General features: G+C 36.7%; 3 protein-coding genes across 4 annotated transcripts in view; 2 read left to right on the top strand and 1 right to left on the bottom strand.

Moving 5' to 3' along the window:
• Positions 1–448: 448 nt before the first annotated feature.
• On the bottom strand, positions 449–2,380 carry LOC123870160 (dnaJ homolog subfamily C member 25 homolog). The gene has a single exon (XM_045913348.1). It carries the CDS (start codon positions 2,241–2,243, stop codon positions 1,230–1,232), a length of 1,014 nt encoding a protein of 337 aa, XP_045769304.1. The 5' UTR covers positions 2,244–2,380; the 3' UTR covers positions 449–1,229.
• Positions 2,381–3,096: 716 nt separating this feature from the next.
• Positions 3,097–9,364, top strand: LOC123870157 (DALR anticodon-binding domain-containing protein 3). Its single transcript, XM_045913345.1, has 5 exons — positions 3,097–3,914; positions 4,441–4,625; positions 5,440–5,573; positions 6,606–6,797; positions 9,185–9,364. The coding sequence occupies exons 1-5, from the start codon at positions 3,259–3,261 to the stop codon at positions 9,323–9,325; spliced, it is 1,308 nt and encodes a 435-aa protein (XP_045769301.1). The 5' UTR covers positions 3,097–3,258; the 3' UTR covers positions 9,326–9,364.
• Positions 9,365–9,710: 346 nt separating this feature from the next.
• The window catches only part of LOC123870163 (max dimerization protein 1-like), a 354,224-nt gene continuing 346,302 nt past the window's right edge, over positions 9,711–17,632 (top strand). The window contains exons 1-3 of one of the 2 annotated variants that reach the window (XM_045913356.1): positions 9,711–9,949; positions 10,081–10,174; positions 10,278–10,307. In XM_045913356.1, coding sequence (XP_045769312.1) covers positions 9,895–9,949; positions 10,081–10,174; positions 10,278–10,307 — 179 coding nt within the window. In that variant the 5' untranslated portion in view covers positions 9,711–9,894. Of the gene's footprint in view, positions 9,950–10,065; positions 10,175–10,277; positions 10,308–17,632 lie in introns of both variants that reach the window. The other variant, XM_045913355.1, reaches the window with a different exon arrangement.

The following is a 17,632-nucleotide window of genomic DNA, read 5'->3' as shown; positions in this document are numbered from 1 at the left end:
AAATATGAGAAAAGGCGGAAACATAGTTAAAATACCACACAAATTACCCCTACTACACCAACTCAGAGCCTCAATAGTTTTTCTTAGGTCTAATAGGTCTTGACAGACAATCTATTATCCTATAATGGTTTCTTTTGTCTCTGGAGATACAAAACCCTAAAAAAGAACTATAAATAATAGTTTTTTTTTTTTTTGATATTTCTAGGCTATCTGCAATCAGTCATTTGCCGACTATAATCAGATTATATGAGTGCGTTGCGGGTTTGGAGAAGGTCACTCCATCAAGAGACTCTTCTCATAGGGCTATCCCTGGCTTTATTGTCCACAAGACAGTTCTTCTATTGTGGCTCGTTTTAGCCTATTTATTCTGCTGCATGTGGTAAGTGACACTGCCAGACTATTCGCATGGACTTCTAGCTTGGCTTTGTGTTTTTTAGCATTATTATTAATTTCTTCTTTGATTGTGGGCATTGCAAGATACTCATGTGTTTCACTTGTTTTAGTAAACCATGGAGCATTCAGTATTGTGCGAAAGACTGAGTTTTGATAGCGCTGTAGTATTTCTATGTTAGAATTGCTGGCTGTGCCCCACAACTCCAAGCCATATGTCCATACGGGTTTTAAAAAGCTCTTGTATATGAGTACTTTGTTATTAAGTGATAGTCGGGAGTGTCTGCCAAGTAACCACATTAGCGATCTCGTGCGTACACGCAGCTCTTCTCTCTTTTTTTTTATATGTGTTTGCCATGTTTGTCTTCTATCAAGATGCATACCAAGATATTTGGCTACATTACCATGTGGCAGAGTTTCGTTGTGTTGTCGAGTATAAATAATAGTAAAATTATAATAAACAGTCCTCGAAAAGTAAAAATAATAAATATCTAGGTAATTTTATACCTAACTGCCTTTAAGAGTAAGGCCCACAGATGGAGTGGAATGGTGTGGACGTGTGACTTCCATTTTTTATAAACTTAAAAGTCAGTTTATTTACTGACAATAATATGGTTGTAAATTATGAAAATGAATGAGCATTAGCCGCTAGTTGTCGCGCCGCGTCTCTACTCGCCAATCAGTCTGCACTTTACGACAAAATAAAGCAGAAAAGTAAAAATCACTCGTGCTTCAGTCTGGTAAGTATAAAGTTTTGATTAAAAATCTTATCTCTCAAGTCACAGTTTAACACTATTTCATAAATAAATATAATATTTAAACAAAACAAATATATATTCTCATGAGTCATCAAAGGTCATGCGACCAACGCCATGTTGCTTGATGTACCGTCTGTATTGCTTATATTTATTGTTCTCTGCAAGAGCTTTCTTGGTTTCTTCATCTTTGATCTCTTTCCACACTTCAAAGTTCTCTTTAATCCAAAGCTCTTCATCCAAAAACTCCTGCCTTTCCTTCTCTTCTAAAGCATCAAACTGATGCTGTCCGAGTTTCATGTACTTCCTTATCAAGTAAAGTTTCTCTTCAATGCCGTAGGGCTGTTTTAAAATAGTGAACTTCCACAACCATCTTAAATACCAGTAAATATAATAGCCCACTGTGTATGGAAATATGATCAACTGAATCCATAATATATCTTTAATCTCTGGTTTAGCATATGCACCTTTTATATCCATATTTTCCTCTATGACTCTCCTTATAATCATGTCTTGCTCTACTTTCAACTCTGCTTTACTTTTCTTACCTTTTTTAGTTTGAGATTCTTTAGTTTCCGCTTTGGCAATATCTAGTGCTCGGTTTCTGTACTTTGGGACCGTCATGAAATATTTAATAGCTGTATCGTACTTGGACCAGGCACTGTAGTACTGTATAATGGATATGATGGTTATAGTTACAGCTAAAACAATTCTTACGTCTACTTTAGGTGCCATACGGCGTCTGTAGTATCGGTAGTAATGGGCATAGTACTCCTGAGGGTTATCCAACATGTAGTCGTAGTCTGACCTTTCTTCTTCATCGCGAAGTATCTCGTACGCAGTCGCTATTTCCTTAAACTTTTCCTCTGCTTCCTTTTTCTTCTCCTCGCCTCGATGCAAATCCGGGTGGAACTTCTTTGCCAACTGCCTATAGTTCTTCGCGATCTCATTCTTAGTAGCCTCTCTCGTGACTCCCAAAACTTCGTAGCAGTTCGCTTTGCCGCAGTAAATACCTTCGAGCAAGTGATCGTGAGCGGACGCCGTAGATAAGTGATATACTAAACAAATCAATACAAAACCGATGTATAATCGCGGCATTGTTACTCTAATACATATTCTATTTTATTAAATGCAACATAATGTGACTAGTATGGAAATAATAATTTATTTTCGCAACTAAAGTTTTGCAAATTTACGGTACAGCTGGCCGTCACTGCTGACAACAGACAAACGAATGTCAACGTCATATCGACGTCAGCTAATTTATGCGTTCGGTTACTCATACCGTGAAATCCAAAATTATGAAACAATTTCACCGATTGATTTCTGATGTTATGCTTGCTGCTTTCTTACTCTAGTTAGTTAGATATAGTTACTCACAATTTTTTTTTATTTGAAGGACAACATTTAAGGTTATCATCATCATGATCAACCTATCGCCAGCTCACTATAGAGCACAGGTGAGCACAGGTATCCCCCCAGAATGAGCGCTAAGGGCTTGGGGCTTTGGCTTTAGTTTATCTCGCTGGCCAAGTGCGGATTGGCAGACTGAGATTATCAAATGTTGCGTTTTTAAGTAATAATTTATAAAAGTTATAAGTTAACTATAACTTAACGATAAGTTATAAAATAATCATGAATCAGATTCATGGTGCCTTTAGGTTTCATAATCTAGCCGAGACGCTAGTGGAAAACAATAAGCAGCACGCATCGCCATTCGCCAAACACCTGTGGAGGTGGCTCCGGGCTCGCCTGCCTATCGGAACGCTCCAAAGCGTAAGCAACGCAAGCATCAAGCTTGCTGTTTGCTTTTGTCACAACTCACAAGCGTCTGGGCTTCACACAAACTTGACATTGGCTAATCGGTGTAAAGCCAGACGAGGAAAAAAAAGTTTTTTTTTATGACCATAGACTTACAAATGTCAATGTCATAATCACATGTGAGCTCGCTGTCATCAGTCAAGTCGACAAAACAAAAACCACTGTGTTCATTGTTCAAAACAAACACAAAACGCAATCAACAAAATAATAAAACGTTGCAAAAGTTGATGATATTAAAGTGAATTTACTTAATAATTACTTAGGTAGTGTGAGTTATCTATTTGAAGTCAAAATGCTAAAAGACGATTTACAAAACTTCGAGCAGAATCTGTACAAATATTTAGTGGCAGAGGAGGAATGTACCATGGGTCTCTTAGTGAAGAAACACTCCAGTAACTTACAAACTAAAGGCGACTTCAGTTTTCTCAACGCTGCGAAACCGTGGCAAGAGTTTTTGTTCCCTGAACAAACAGAACGCTTGAATGAGACGCTGTTGAAATGCGTTAACAAAGATATTGCGGGATTGATAGACACGTCAAAAGATTGGCCAATACCGATAGTGAAAGCTGAAGAAGTAAAAGATCGAATACATTTATTCATAGACAGGCAAAAATCAATTCGTTTAGGGTTTCAAAACGCTACTAATAATATCGCAGTTCTGTTACAAAGAATAAGCATAGATACTCCAGTGATTAAAATCGACCCTTACTGCGAGAATTCAAATTCCTTAGCATTTTTAAGATTAAAGTGTTTAAAAGAGGTTTTAAAGAATTTATATCTCATCCATACCTATCCTAAAGAACAGAATTTAATAATTGTAGTCACATGGAGATCTGAGTGTGATCATTACCAACCATATAGTAATGTGCATTACATATTTTGTGGCCCAGTACTAAATAATCAGACTGGATTAAAAGAGAAAACAATTACAGCATCTGAATTTATAAAGTAAGTAAATCATTATGCATTCAAATTCCATATGCTTGATGAAAATCAGGAAATTGCTTCTTCTTTTCTTCAGCGTAGCATGTTCCATCTAGATGGAGCCTGCTTTCCTACATTTTGCCCAATCTCGAGCATTAATTGAATTAAAGCCTCAACAGTTCAATGGTTCAGGAAGCAAGCAGACTGAAATCCGAAAGTTTGGCGGTTTGAACCCCACCTGTTGTACTATTGTTGTATCTACTCTTAACACAAGCTTTATGCTTAGTTGAAGGTGATAGGGGGAATATAACTTAGTTTTGAATAACATGGGTTACATTTTTTTATAAAAAAAATTGGCTCTCAGGTCTGCACTTAAGAGGTCCAGCCAGAGCTTTTCCCTACAGCCTCGAGATTTAGCTCCAGGTTGCTGATGTTAAGACTTGAAAAGAATTATATGAACTTAAACTGAAAAACATAACATTGCCAAGCAGAAAGACGTACAGAAAATTTATTATTATAGTTAAAAATAATATTAAAAATCCTGTTTCAGACAAAGACAAGATGAGTTAACGTTAATTGCAAAACACCGATATGGTATAAGGGAGTCAATGGAGGATAAATGCAAGGAGTTCATAGCACACATGGGGCAGTCTGCCGTTACATTTGAGCTCTTGCAGACCAAGTGTGGTAGCCCTGTGAAAATTGCGTCTTGTTCTTCAGGAGGGCCCACTAAAGGTATGCATTTTTAGGGTTTCATATCTCCAGATAAAAAACCGAAAACCGAAACCGGTCAAGTGCGAGTCGGACTAGCATACGAAGGGTTCCGTTCCATCGTACAAGATATTTTAATATTTTTATGTGCAACTCAGCAAGTTAATGACAACAGCGCCATCTGTATGTGATGTAGTAAATTAAATTTTTCGCGATTTTTTTTTATTTTTTTGAGACATAACCACAAATGCTCTGTTTTTAGAATTTATTCCTTTATTTCCCATCAAGTGTGATTGTGGTCAAGCGCTTACCTATAGTGAATAAAAAAAAACTTGTGCTATAAAACCCACCTTCCTACCAAATTTCGTGATTCTAGGTCAATGGGAAGTACCCTATAGGTTTTCTTGACAGACAGACAGACAACAAAGTGATCTTGTAAAGGTTCCGATTTTCCTTTTGAGGTACGGAACCCTAAAAAAAGGAACCCTGTAGGATCACTTCTTTGTCTGTCTGCCTGTCAAGAACCGTCAAGGGATTCAAAGCTTAAAAGGTGCTTCCTGTTACATTGCAAAATAAATTAAAAATTGTTATTTCTTGTAGAATGGCACAGATCCCTTCGTGTGCAAGTCTGACTTGCACTTGACCGTTTTTTAGTTATCTTTAGACTTAATATGAGCACATAGTAAATGCCTTAGATACTTGCAAACAAACCAGCTTTACATCAGCATCAATTCTAAGATAGGTTCATACCAGAAAAAAACTTCTTTGTAAACAAGAGCTCTAATATGTATGGACTATAGATTCAATGTATATTTAGTAATGTTTTTCTCATTTGCAGGACCTGCATTCATTCTTTACAACTGTGCACGATTGGAAACTTTGATTCGTACGTTCAATGAGAAAGTTGTGGAAGGAATTTATCCACCACTCCCTAGTTTAGAGAATACTGACTTAACATTATTAACTGATAAGGTAAGTTAATATTAATGATATGTTATTATGATATAACATATTATTATATTAATTAGTAGATATAAGTTGAATATGTTAATAACATCCCCCAGAGAGAATTTCGCCCATGGTAATCTCAACTGAGACCAGCCAAGTATGTAAGAGATATTATTACAGTGCACAAGTGTGTGCTCAAATGCAGGTGCAGTCTCTATCCCTTCACTCTTATAGTGGGATAAAAATCCGACTGTAATTAATACTCAGAAATTATTACACAGTAATAATTAGCTTGTACAATAGGTATAGTATTATAGTACTATAAACACGACAGGTCGGGATGGCAATGGGGGTGGGACCCCGCTCTATATCGGTGTTGGATAGTGCGGGTGACATGCGGGTGTGCGGGGCGTCCCCCCGCCTCATACTCCGATTGCCATCTCGATCTGTCGCGTATTATACATAACACACAAAGAGTTTAATCTATACTAATAGTATTAATGCAAAAGTGTGTTCCTCTTTGCACGCTCCTTTTTCTACAACCGCACCGCCCGCCACCGCAAGCAATTTCACCCTCATCACCTGGGTGCCTGGTGCACTTCGACCGCCCGTTGTGCCAGATCCTTGTTTCCACACACATGCAAACTGTGAAATCAACTCCCATCGGCGGTGTTCCCACTAGATTACAACATGGGGTTATTCAAGGGGCGGACCTACAAATTCCTGAAAGGCCGGCAACATACGTTTGCAGACCAGACGTACATCAATACGTCTGGTGCTGCAAATGTTGAAAAAATCTTGTCTGTCTATTTTTGACGTAGTACTGAAATAGCTTGCATACCAGGGTAGGACAAGCTACTTTTTATCCCAGAAAATCATAGAGTTCCCACATTTTGACTCTCAAAATGACAAATATTCTTTAAAAAAAACCGAATCCAGTTACAAAGAGCATCATCTATTAACAATATAAACTATTATGGGTTTTTTTTGAATAATTGGATTTTAGTTTTGAACTTTATAGTGTTTGGATGGAAAAGAATCTGATATGTTTCACAGGATGAATGGTGCCTCATATTTACATACATAATGGGCCTCCCGTCGCTCCTCAAAGCCAGTTTCAACCTGAAAGAGGATCCGAGAGAATATGATGAAGGGATCTGTGTGTTCCGACCACACTTCATTTGTAACTTCCTGAGCAGTATGGTCAAAGCGTTCAGCCAATATTATAGGAGGGTGAGGATCTTAACGGTAAGCGTCCAGATCACTACATTTTTTTCTCTCTCTCTCGTCTGGCTTTACAAAGATTAGCCAATGTCAAGTTTGTAGTTATTTGTAACAAGTTAGTTAAACTATACAAGTATGGACTCCGTCTGTGCCGGCGCTCGCCGACATATTACGCACGGCACCCCCTTAGAGCGCTTTCCAGTCAGTTTTAACAAAAAAAAAACACTCCAAAAAGGCAGAGCTCGCCCGCCAGCTAACACCAACACAGACGAGGTCCCACTACATTATAGGGGGGTTGTCAATCTTTTTAGGGTTCCGTATCTCTAGAGGAAAAATAGAAACCCTTATAGCAGCTGTCGGCAACAGGCGGACCGTGGAATATCTTGGACCGCTGAATTTTTTTAACATTGACCGGTTTTTTAATACTGAGACTCACGTTATTATTTTGTAATATTTTTGCGACGCTCTTGTAAAGGAATAAACCTGCATGAATTTCTAATTATTTTCAAAGAAAACTCCAGAGAATAATATTACAACCGTAATATCTATTATCAAGAGGAAGAGGAAATATTATTCGTTAGAAAAAACAGTGAGTACCAGTAATGGGATGGCTGAAATTGCTTTTCTGAGCATAATTATTTCTCTTATTGTGTCTGAAGTTTTAAAATAACTACCCTCAATTCTTTTTAGGGTCCTGTACCCAAAGGGCGCCAACGATACCCTATTACTAATCCTCCGCTATCCGTCCGTCTGTCCGTTCGTCCGTCCGTCGGTCTGTCAGCGGGCTATATCTCGTGAACTATTATAGATAGTGTTAAAATTTTCACAGAATGTGTAATAATTGCCACTATAACAACAAATAATAAGTATGGCCACTTTGGTTTTTTTTTTTAAGTTAAAGACTAGCGCTTGCTGCAATCAGACCTGCTAGCAAGTGATGATGCAGCCTAAGATGGAACGCGCTTGCCTAGAAGTTGCCTATTCACTCTTGACTTGAAGGTACCTGTAGCAGCCATGCAGCGTATGATAGATAACTGATAAATAAAAATACCACTACATATTATCACTTGTATTACTTGGGCTGTATTTACAATATGTGCCTTGGTTACAATTAAAACTGTGGTAGAAAAACGAGGGCCGGAGCTTGATGCTAGACCGAGGCGTTTCGGTCTTGATGATCTGAAGTGAATTGGTTGAATGCGCTGCCCGGGGTTCGTCCAGGTCAGCAAGATATTTTGAATCGTTCCGAATTCAAATTGTGTTCTCTAAGTGACAGCTGCAAAAGTGTGTTGCTCTCTTCGCAGCTGCCGGTCTTAAAAGAGGCTGCATGCCTCTACATACCCATATTAAAAGTGGAAGGGAAAACTGACGCCGGAAGGGCGTTTCATATCGCTATGAAAATTAAAAAAAAAATGTGTTATTTCTTGTAATATGGTACGGACCCCTTCGTGTGCGAGTCCGACTCGCCCTTGGCTGGGTTTTTAATGATTTTCTTTGATGTAGAAGAATGCTTTATTTACATAGTTAGTTATTTTTACCTCTTACTGACAAAATAGGGTCTTGGACTGTTTTATGAAAAGTATCATATTGCCGACATTTACATATCCTATTATCCTATTGTTTAACTAAAATGCTGCCAAAAAAAAATCCCGCAGAATATACTCTATTTTTGTTATAAAATAGTTTTTTTTTGGTTTATCGCTTTGTAACGTCATTGATCGCCTTTACAGCGTGACGTTAATAGTTTATAAGGTTAAAAATAAAGAAAAATCATGATTTTCATTTAATTATTCTATTTAATAATGAATTCTAGCGCCATAAACTACGCTACTGCTATACAAACTACCGATATACTAACCGTCACATCATTTTATCACTACACACCAAGACCCTATTGGTTGGAAGTTGGAATTTCATGACTGCATGTCATAATACCTACTTTCTATTTCATATCATTCTGCTCATTATATAAATACATATTTTTTTCTATTAGCTCATGAAGGCTTTAAAACAATCCTTGAAAACTAGAATTATATGCGAAAGAAATCTTCGTAAAAATAATCGGGTCCTTAATTTTATAAATAGGGTGACCATCATTTTAAGTGTTAATAAAGGATAGTTTAAAACTGGGTTCCGTAAACCCCATTTTGTTGCACAAGTAAAATTATGGTGATTTTCTTACACAAATAACTAACGGATCTTGGTTCGATTCCCGGATGGGAATTAGCTCTAGGAATTAGAATTATTACTATGCATTTTTCAAAGCATTTTGGAATAAAACTGAATATGAAGTACTTTTTCTTTGGAAAATGTTATTAGTCGCGCCAAGTATTCACATAGGAATAAGAAATCCAATAAGAAATTAGTAATATCATTATGTACCTACTAACTTTAGTTTTCCTTTGTTAAAGGAACCTCGCAAGCACCTGCTACCAGTCATGTTCGCTCGGATTCACATGTTAATAATATTAAACGACACTTTAAAACTATGTTTAAGAATATTAAACATTAAAAGCGTTTCACAAATGTATGAAAGTTGTTTTTTTCCCTAATCCCATACCTCTATCGTGTTTTCGTAGATAAATGAATGATATAACTTATTTTGTCCGTTATCTAGAAATGACCTAAAGATAACTGATAACATGATATAACGATCACAACAATCACCTAGGTAAGTATGACATTGAATTTATTTATTATGTATTTAAGGGCATTGAAACTCTAATTTACGATAGTATTATTAGTTAATTAACATAAGCGCACCGTACTTAGTTTAATTATTATAAATAAATGAGTCATATCGCGTATTGCGAACCCTACACGAAGCGTATAGAAAAAAAAAATGTTTTGTTTGGAAACACAAAGTTCACGTGATTGACCCAGGTATCCCACTGTGGCACTGCTGGCTTGCTATTGGCCGGCCGAGCGCAGGCGAGTGCGGCCGACGGGGTACGAAGCGCGTTACACGGTCGCGCGTCCCGACTCGCCTAGTGTGTTTTTGACGTCGGTATATGCAGTCGTGAGCCTCGGAGCGGACTAAGATACTTTTATTTATAGTTTTTAATCGAATAAAGTCGTGTGACGTTCGTGAACACCTGTGTCAAACCGGGATTTTATAAATATGAGTATTGCTGACCTGATCCAAGCTGCTGAATACATCGAAAGGCGAGACAGAGGTAAATTGGGTTTTCTTTGTTTGAATTGTCAATCGGGTGCACTGCTCGCACACGTCAACATGGCTCCCGTTCTATTTTTGCGTTGCCATAATCAGCTGATTTTGACGGAATTGCAGTTTTTTTCGTTGCAGAATCGGAGCACGGATACGCGTCGAGTTTGCCGGCGTACGAGGAGTCCCGGGCTGGTGGAAGGCGGCCGAAGACGAAGAAATCGCAGGGCAGCAGGTGAGACCAGTGCCAGTGTAGTGAAAACTAGTTGAACAGTGAACAGTAGTGTTAAGTGTTGTGAAGTGCCGGACAATTACAAATTGTCTGTTTTCTGTTCCAGGACCACTCATAACGAGTTGGAAAAGAACAGGTGAGTCCTTGATTGTAAAACACTCTTACTCGTTTAATAAACGTAGATTTTTAATTCCCTTTCAAAGATTTTGGTGTCAACGTCTATGTATTTGAGCAGATAAGGTTAGCTTGGTTGAGCTAAAATGTACAACTTTCTAAGTGCTTCAAGTAAATATTCTAAAGAGAAATCCTAACTACAGTTAAGATTTACATCAAGTATCCCAAAACAGAAAAACATGTAAAACATCAAATATTAATGTTCAAGGTCAAGCTATTAGAAATTGTTTGTTAGTGCAAGAACTCACAAATATAACTGTCGTGATTTCTAAGCAAGCCAATTTGAACGATTCTAGAATAGGCAGCTATCATTGAATAGACGCCTTACCATCGCCAAGTGACCTTACCAATGCGCTGTGAGATTTCGAGCCTTTCCACTTTAATATTGAATTTACACATCTCGAACTGTGAAGTTGTTAAAGTTTCCAATTTGGGTTTAGCTACAAAAATAATAGAAATTGCTCTATTTCTCGACAACGCCTTTAAGCTATCACTGATAATAATCTTCATAATCTGGCTACGTACAAGAAATTTTACTTATCTACTCTTTTTATGTTTGGATCCAAGTATTATTTGCTTTGAAAATTGCTGACCGTTTTATGATACGTCTAACTTACATCTTAAAATGGCTGTACGAAAAATGAAAATATCCATTCCAAATTGTAATATTTCGTTCCATGCCTGACCGTGACTGACTGACGGACAACGCTTATGGATATAGATTTGTAATTTGGAGAAAATTCCTTGAATAATTTTGGGAAATTCATACGGACTTAAAAAAAAACATAATAACTTCGTCCACGTACCTATATATAATACGTGGACGAAGTCGCGGGAATAAGCTAGTATAATACAAAAGGTCTATTTGTGGTTCGCATGTAATAATCACAGCTTGCGTTGCCCGCTGGTTACCACAATGACCTTGACAAAGCCCCGTGTAACTCGTGTGAAGGGAAAGATTGTATTGCAGATCACATTCATACTAATATTGAAAACAATTCTCACATTAGAATGCTAGTTTGAGTATCGGTAACATATTCTATACCCAAAAAAATATAAACCCTGTTTGTTAAATTCTGTTAATAGCAAATTTTCATGTTTAATCTGTTCTACCAGATTCTCCAATAAAATCGCTATCAGCTTTCTCTACTTACCAGTAAGGCCTTACCCTTATCCTTGAGTTTATAGATTAATGTCGGAAAAATCAAGTGTCTTCCATACATCGTCTCTACCATCATAATAATTTCATAGTTTTTGTTCATTGGTGTGTGCGTCACGTTAAAACACTGCAAAAATTGAGATAAAACTTTCGTAGTTTGAAAATATGTGTTAGATTAAAACAAAATGCTCTAATTTTAACCAAAATCAGTCCTCTAAACCCGCTAAACATTTTGACTCAAATTTATGAATGATAAGAAGGCAAAAGTTTACAAAAAAATCAAAAAAGACTATTTTTTTAAAATACTTATTTTAAAACTTCTATCTTACTTTTAGTAGGTACCTAGTCCAATCAGTTACACAGTATGCGGCAATACGACACGCGTTGCCGACGACCTTGGCAAAGCTCTGCACTCGTGTAAAGGGCTCTGCAACTCGTGTAGGCTTGAAAGATTGGTTTTTCATACTTACATAAGGTCAGTCGGAAAGAGAGTTCTAACCATAAACGGGGTCATTAAATAAACAATTTTTACTGTGGCACCAAACCCTTATTTGTCAAAAAAACATCTTGTTAGTTGTTCTTTCACTTTGTTGAGGGATATTGATTTATATATCAGTTGGGTTTTTTCACGATTGAACCGTTTGTTCTGTATTGTAATGTAATTGTAACGATGAGTCTGGGGAACCTGTATTGGGTCAGTTCGTTGTAAAAGTTTTAGTTACCACAACCCATGTGGTAGGTATTGGATTCGTAACTATACGTTCTTGGCAAGTGAATGACGTCAAATTGACAGTTCGTGTATCATTATCGTCACGAAATGCATTTCGCATCTTGTGACGATTTCAAAGTCATGTCATAAACACAATCAGGGCTCACGTTTTCGTTGATTGGTCAATTAGCCATTTGTGACACGAAATCTAACAGCTATTGTATGAAGAAGAGGCGTTTTTACTGTCACAAAAGTATTTCGTATTTAGTCATTAGTAGAAGTAGGTAAATTCAAAGAAAAACCAGGGCAAAGGTATGGTAATACCGATGTTAGTACTAGCGTAAACAGATTCAGGTTTAACGTCATGTTCTCTGAGGTTTTGCAGAAAACTGATGTATAGTATACATGCCACCTTTTAATTAAGTTCATTTTCTCTGCCTTCTCTCGACCCTGGCTTTGAGTGATCTTTTTAGTAAAAAAATATTACTTTTTCTAGGTGTTTGTCGTGTTTCGAAGACGGTAGAGCGTGCGGGCTTTCGACGATGACCTTGGCAGAGCCTCGTGCGAAAGGAATGAATGCAGATCGTAATGATACTGATGACAGCTCGTTCTAACCCATTTGGCAATCTGTTAGGTTACGTCTCATGGCTACGTCATTGTGTGTAACGCTATATCGCCCTAAACCGCAAATTAGTTACGTTTTTCTTGATACTATGTTGTTTCAAGTTCCTAAAGATAAAATTTTATTGCAAACTAGGAATAAAACTTATCGAGAGATCGTGTTCGCAATACCACCATGTTGCAGAAAATGGTAAAGTCCACTGAGTTACTCAAATGTGTGCAAAGGAGAAAGCTTGAATATCTGGATTATATGATGCGCAACTCAAAATATGATCTGCTACAGCTGCACAGGGCAAGATAAAAGACAAACGTAGACCTGACCGTAGACGAACATCCTGGTTTAAGAACCTTCGCCAGTGGTTCAATATGGGTCTGAGGTCACAGCGGTGAACAAAATCCAGTTAGCCTTAATGATTGCCAACCTCCGATCGGAGATGGCACTAGAGGAAGAAGAAGGAATAAAACTTGAGATTCTAGAATACACACCCACTTATGTTAAATAGGAACCAAATGAAGGAGAATTAGTTATTAACAGTTATCATGAAATGATACGCACAATTATTGATGAAAATAATTCCGACTTAGTAGTAGATTCACTTGACGTTGAAAGCACTTTGTCGAATAAAAAGACTATTCTATTCTAAATTAAATAACGGATACAGATTGAAATAATTATTTTGATATAATTGATAACATAGTTAATTTTCAACATTATTGATATTTAATGGGATTTTAATTCGTACATTAGAACTAGAGATAGAATTCTCTCAAATGATAGTAAAGTTAACTTCAAGAGTTTAATTGGCATAGTCATTATATAATCCGGCTTATTTTAATAGCAGATCTACACTCAAACACTATGAGACGAGATGTTACCTCATCGTTTTACGTAACTCTGTAAAGTTACCACAGATGACGTAGCGCACTCCATGCGTTTAGGAAATTTTGCAATAAATGTCACACAGCTCAAATGTGTTATCTTGTAACTGCAGATTAAATGTTGCGAACCAGGACAAGAGGACGGAAACTCGGGGCATTTTTATTGAAAAATAGGGCCATAATGTAGTAATAGATCGCACAATAGTTAACATTATTGTATTTTACTATCATTTGTTCAATATATTGGAGAATTTTTTTAGCTGAGAAATAAGTTACTTTTGTTTTTCATTCAGGCATAAAAAAATTTCAACATTCTTGTATAAAAAATTACGATGATGTCGAAGATTGAACATCCGTTAAAGATGATTTTCACTTGTTACGAAGACCAAGAATCAGTAAAAAAAATGTGTCTTTGAAATCAAGTACCTGTTGTATCTCTATGAAAAACTTAACAACACTCTAACTGGCTGCACAAAATATAAAAGGACAAAAATTGCATTAATGAATATTTGAATGTTACATTAAACAGAGGCAAAGTGAACGATGAATAAGGACTCAGTCACCAGTGTGAGGTTGTATGGGTGAAACTTAACACAGAAGCCTTTAATAATACACTGCTTGTTTGTCGGCTATCGCTTTACGTTCTAAGTACTATGTAATGTGTATAAGTCATATGTGTAATTTTTTAACTATAAAACTATCCATTTAAACTTTAACCAATAAAGAATGTCTAAAATACTTATTTAAAAAAATCATCATAATTTATTAAAGACGAGTGCTTAAAACCCATACCTAAAAAATCAGGACATGTCCCGAGAAAAATCGAAATCGTGGTAACCGTAGTATAGAGACGAATTTGGTGGTATGCACGATAATGCACGTTATTTTGGTTAAGGTTACCTTGAGTATACATATTCATACCTATATCTTCTAATTTTAGTCATATTGTGTGCCTACTTTCTTTCTAGGTAAACGCGTCCCATCTTAGACCACATCATCACTTTCCATCAGGTGTGATTGTGGTCAAGCGCTTACTTATAGTGAATAAAAAAAAAAAAACTTTGATACCTAATGCACTCTACTCGTACCTATTTACGTTTTGAATATTTTTGTTTATTTTTTTGTCATACTTATATCACAATCTTTACACGTCCACTGTTGGACATGGGTACGGTACTAGAATTATAGAATGAGTACAAGAATCCTTCGATAAGATATGTATCTTTTCCAAGTGAAAACAGCCATTAGTTAAACATAGAAACATGGTATAGGCGTTACATAATACCCAATAGGTAGGTAATATATTCTTCAATTAGCTTACATTGTAGCATGTAAACAATACGCCGAGTCGCAATTTCAGTGAAAAGTAGCTAACAATGTTTGCCTACTGACTCACTGTAGGTATAACTAATGGAGTGTGGACTTGCACTATACCATATCCTCGGAAAGGATAGATAGATAGATAGATAGAAACACTTTATTGCACACAAAAACACATGTAAAGGATCACAACACAGACAGAAGAAAACAGAAAAAACAATTGTGTGCAAAGGCGGCCTTATTGCTTGGAGCAATCTCTACCAGGCAACCTTTGCTGAAAGGAGAAGTTCTAGGGTTGGATAGTACCAAGTCGCAAGGATTTTTTTTAAAAAGATAAAAGAAAAGATAAAAAAAAGGACTTAGTATAGCGCTCACTCTGTTACGTAATCCCATACAAATGATAGAGGCGAAAATCTCTGTGGGCGTTAACCATTTTGAGGCACCAACTAAGAATAAACATGTTTTCAAAAACATTCGAAACTCATAGACTATGTCCGTCTCCGGGATGTAAGCTAACTCTGTACCTTTCATCAAAATCGGTCAAACCGTTGGGTCGTGAAAAGATAGCAGACAGACACACAGACACACTTTCGGCAAATTGCGACGCTTACGCGTTCTCCGAGAGGGCTTCTGCGATTTGTTTATCTTTTAAGTAGACTTGCAACGAATAGTATATTCGGCAGTATACCGAATACCGAATATTCGGCGAGGCCCCTGACCGAATAGCCGAATATTCGGCAAAAGTATTCGGCCGGATTTTAGCGCCAAAAACTTGTACAGACGTGATTGTTTCGCGCTCCTTTGTTTTGTTCTAATGTACTCATCGCTCTGAAGTTAGGATGGTCTACGAGAAAAAAAGAAGTTAACTACTTCCTAAAAATGCAGAAAAGTTAGTCTTTCTGCACCATAACCTTCCCCTTCTAAATTTAGATTATGAAAATAATTCAAATGCATAGAAAAATTCTTAACTTGTTTAATACAGAAAATGATTAAATTATGTAACTGTTTTATGTACCAATGACTACTTAATAAATGATTATAAAAGAAATGAGAACCTTACCCTTCTAAATTTTGATTACCACAATAATTCAAAAACATAGAATCCTCTATTTTTCCAATTCAGAAGATGATTATGTACCTGTGTTATGCACCAATGATTACTTAAATGAATATAACAGAAATGAAAATATGAATATATACGTAATCAATCGATTTTAATTTTTCATTTTACCAATTATTTCTCTACGACAAAATATATTATTTAAGTATTCGGTATTCGGCCGAATAATATGTAGATATTCGGTATTCGGCCGAATATAATAAAAGCAGCCGAATAGGCCGAATACCGAATAGTAACCGAATATTCGTTGCAAGTCTACTTTTAAGCAAACCAAGGAAAACTTAAGTTTACCTTTATGTAACAGATGTTTTATTCAGTAACTATTTTTTATCCGTCCAATTAACATCGCGAGGAATTAACGCTACAAAGGCACTGTTGAAGGAAACGCGGATTTCGAAGACAATGGCCGTAATCAAGACGGGCACACCCCCCTCCCTCGCTTCACTGCACCCCCGCAACGCCCCGGAATTTATAAGCTTATGATAAACAAGTTCCAAACAATGCTAGTATAACCAGACACTGGGAGCTGGGTCGGACGAGATGACAGCTAAGGGTTCCGTCATAAACAAACTCCACCGCTGATACTGATATGCCAAAGATACACATTATACAGTTTTTAGATGTTACTCCTAACGGCGTTTGTGCACTCATTCGTATTCGTTTACGTCAAAAATTCCCTTAATTTAAGAGGGCTCTCTCCGTCACTCGCTTCATACAATCGTAGTTCCAATTTCATTTGAATATTAAGCAACCAAAGTCCATGAAATTTTGCAGACATATTCTAGAAACTAATATCTATGTCTGTGGTTTTCCAGATTTCTGTTAAAATATTCGGTTTCAAAGTTACGCGGTCTTAAAAATTTACATACAAATCTTTGAGCCCTTGTAATTTTAAAACTACATATTTTTAGAAAAATCTAAAACACCACAGACACAGATATTAGTTTCTAGAATATGTCTGCAAAATTTCATAGACTTTGGTTGCTTAATATTCAAATGAAATTGGACCTACGATTGTATGAAACGAGTGACGGAGAGAGCCCTGTTAAATTTAAAAAAAAAAAAAAAATTAGTCCCTAAAATATTTTTCCGGTATAAAAAACAGCCAACGTCTAGCCCCGATATAGCGGTCTGTGAAAAGTATATACAGAGAAACATTTAAACTTTCGCATACATTAAATTATAGTATGGATGACTCAATAAGTGCAGTAGTAGCGTTTATATCGACTATCGACTCGCCATTAGTACCTAAGTATACGATTCGTGTCACGAGTGTTGATATTATTGTTTACTCAATACTAGACAGCGCTATGTCAATCCGTAATTATGGCGTCTTATCATTGTTTTGTTTTAACTTTTATCGCGTGTGTTGCGTACGCGCACGTTAAATGCATAACCTTAGCTTTTGTATAACAACTTGCCCAGTATCACACTATCACACTAATATTATAAAGGCGAAAGTTTGTGTGTGTGTGTGTG

This window comes from Maniola jurtina, chromosome 12, assembly GCF_905333055.1.
Source record: "Maniola jurtina chromosome 12, ilManJurt1.1, whole genome shotgun sequence".
NCBI lineage: Eukaryota > Metazoa > Arthropoda > Insecta > Lepidoptera > Nymphalidae > Maniola > Maniola jurtina.
The sequence above is the reverse complement of the archived record's forward strand: the minus strand, read 5'-3'. Positions and strand labels throughout refer to the sequence as shown.

What these genes read in the sequence shown, in the direction of transcription:
- LOC123870157 (XM_045913345.1), top strand. Translation starts at nt 3,259, where the DNA reads ATGCTAAAAGACGATTTACAAAACTTCGAGCAGAATCTGTACAAATAT. An exon ending in TTCAGGAGGGCCCACTAAAG is followed by an intron (nt 4,626 to 5,439) that starts GTATGCATTTTT and finishes TCTCATTTGCAG; the next exon opens with GACCTGCATTCATTCTTTAC. An exon ending in TAACATTATTAACTGATAAG is followed by an intron (nt 5,574 to 6,605) that starts GTAAGTTAATAT and finishes TATGTTTCACAG; the next exon opens with GATGAATGGTGCCTCATATT.
- LOC123870160 (XM_045913348.1), bottom strand. Translation starts at nt 2,243, where the DNA reads ATGCCGCGATTATACATCGGTTTTGTATTGATTTGTTTAGTATATCAC.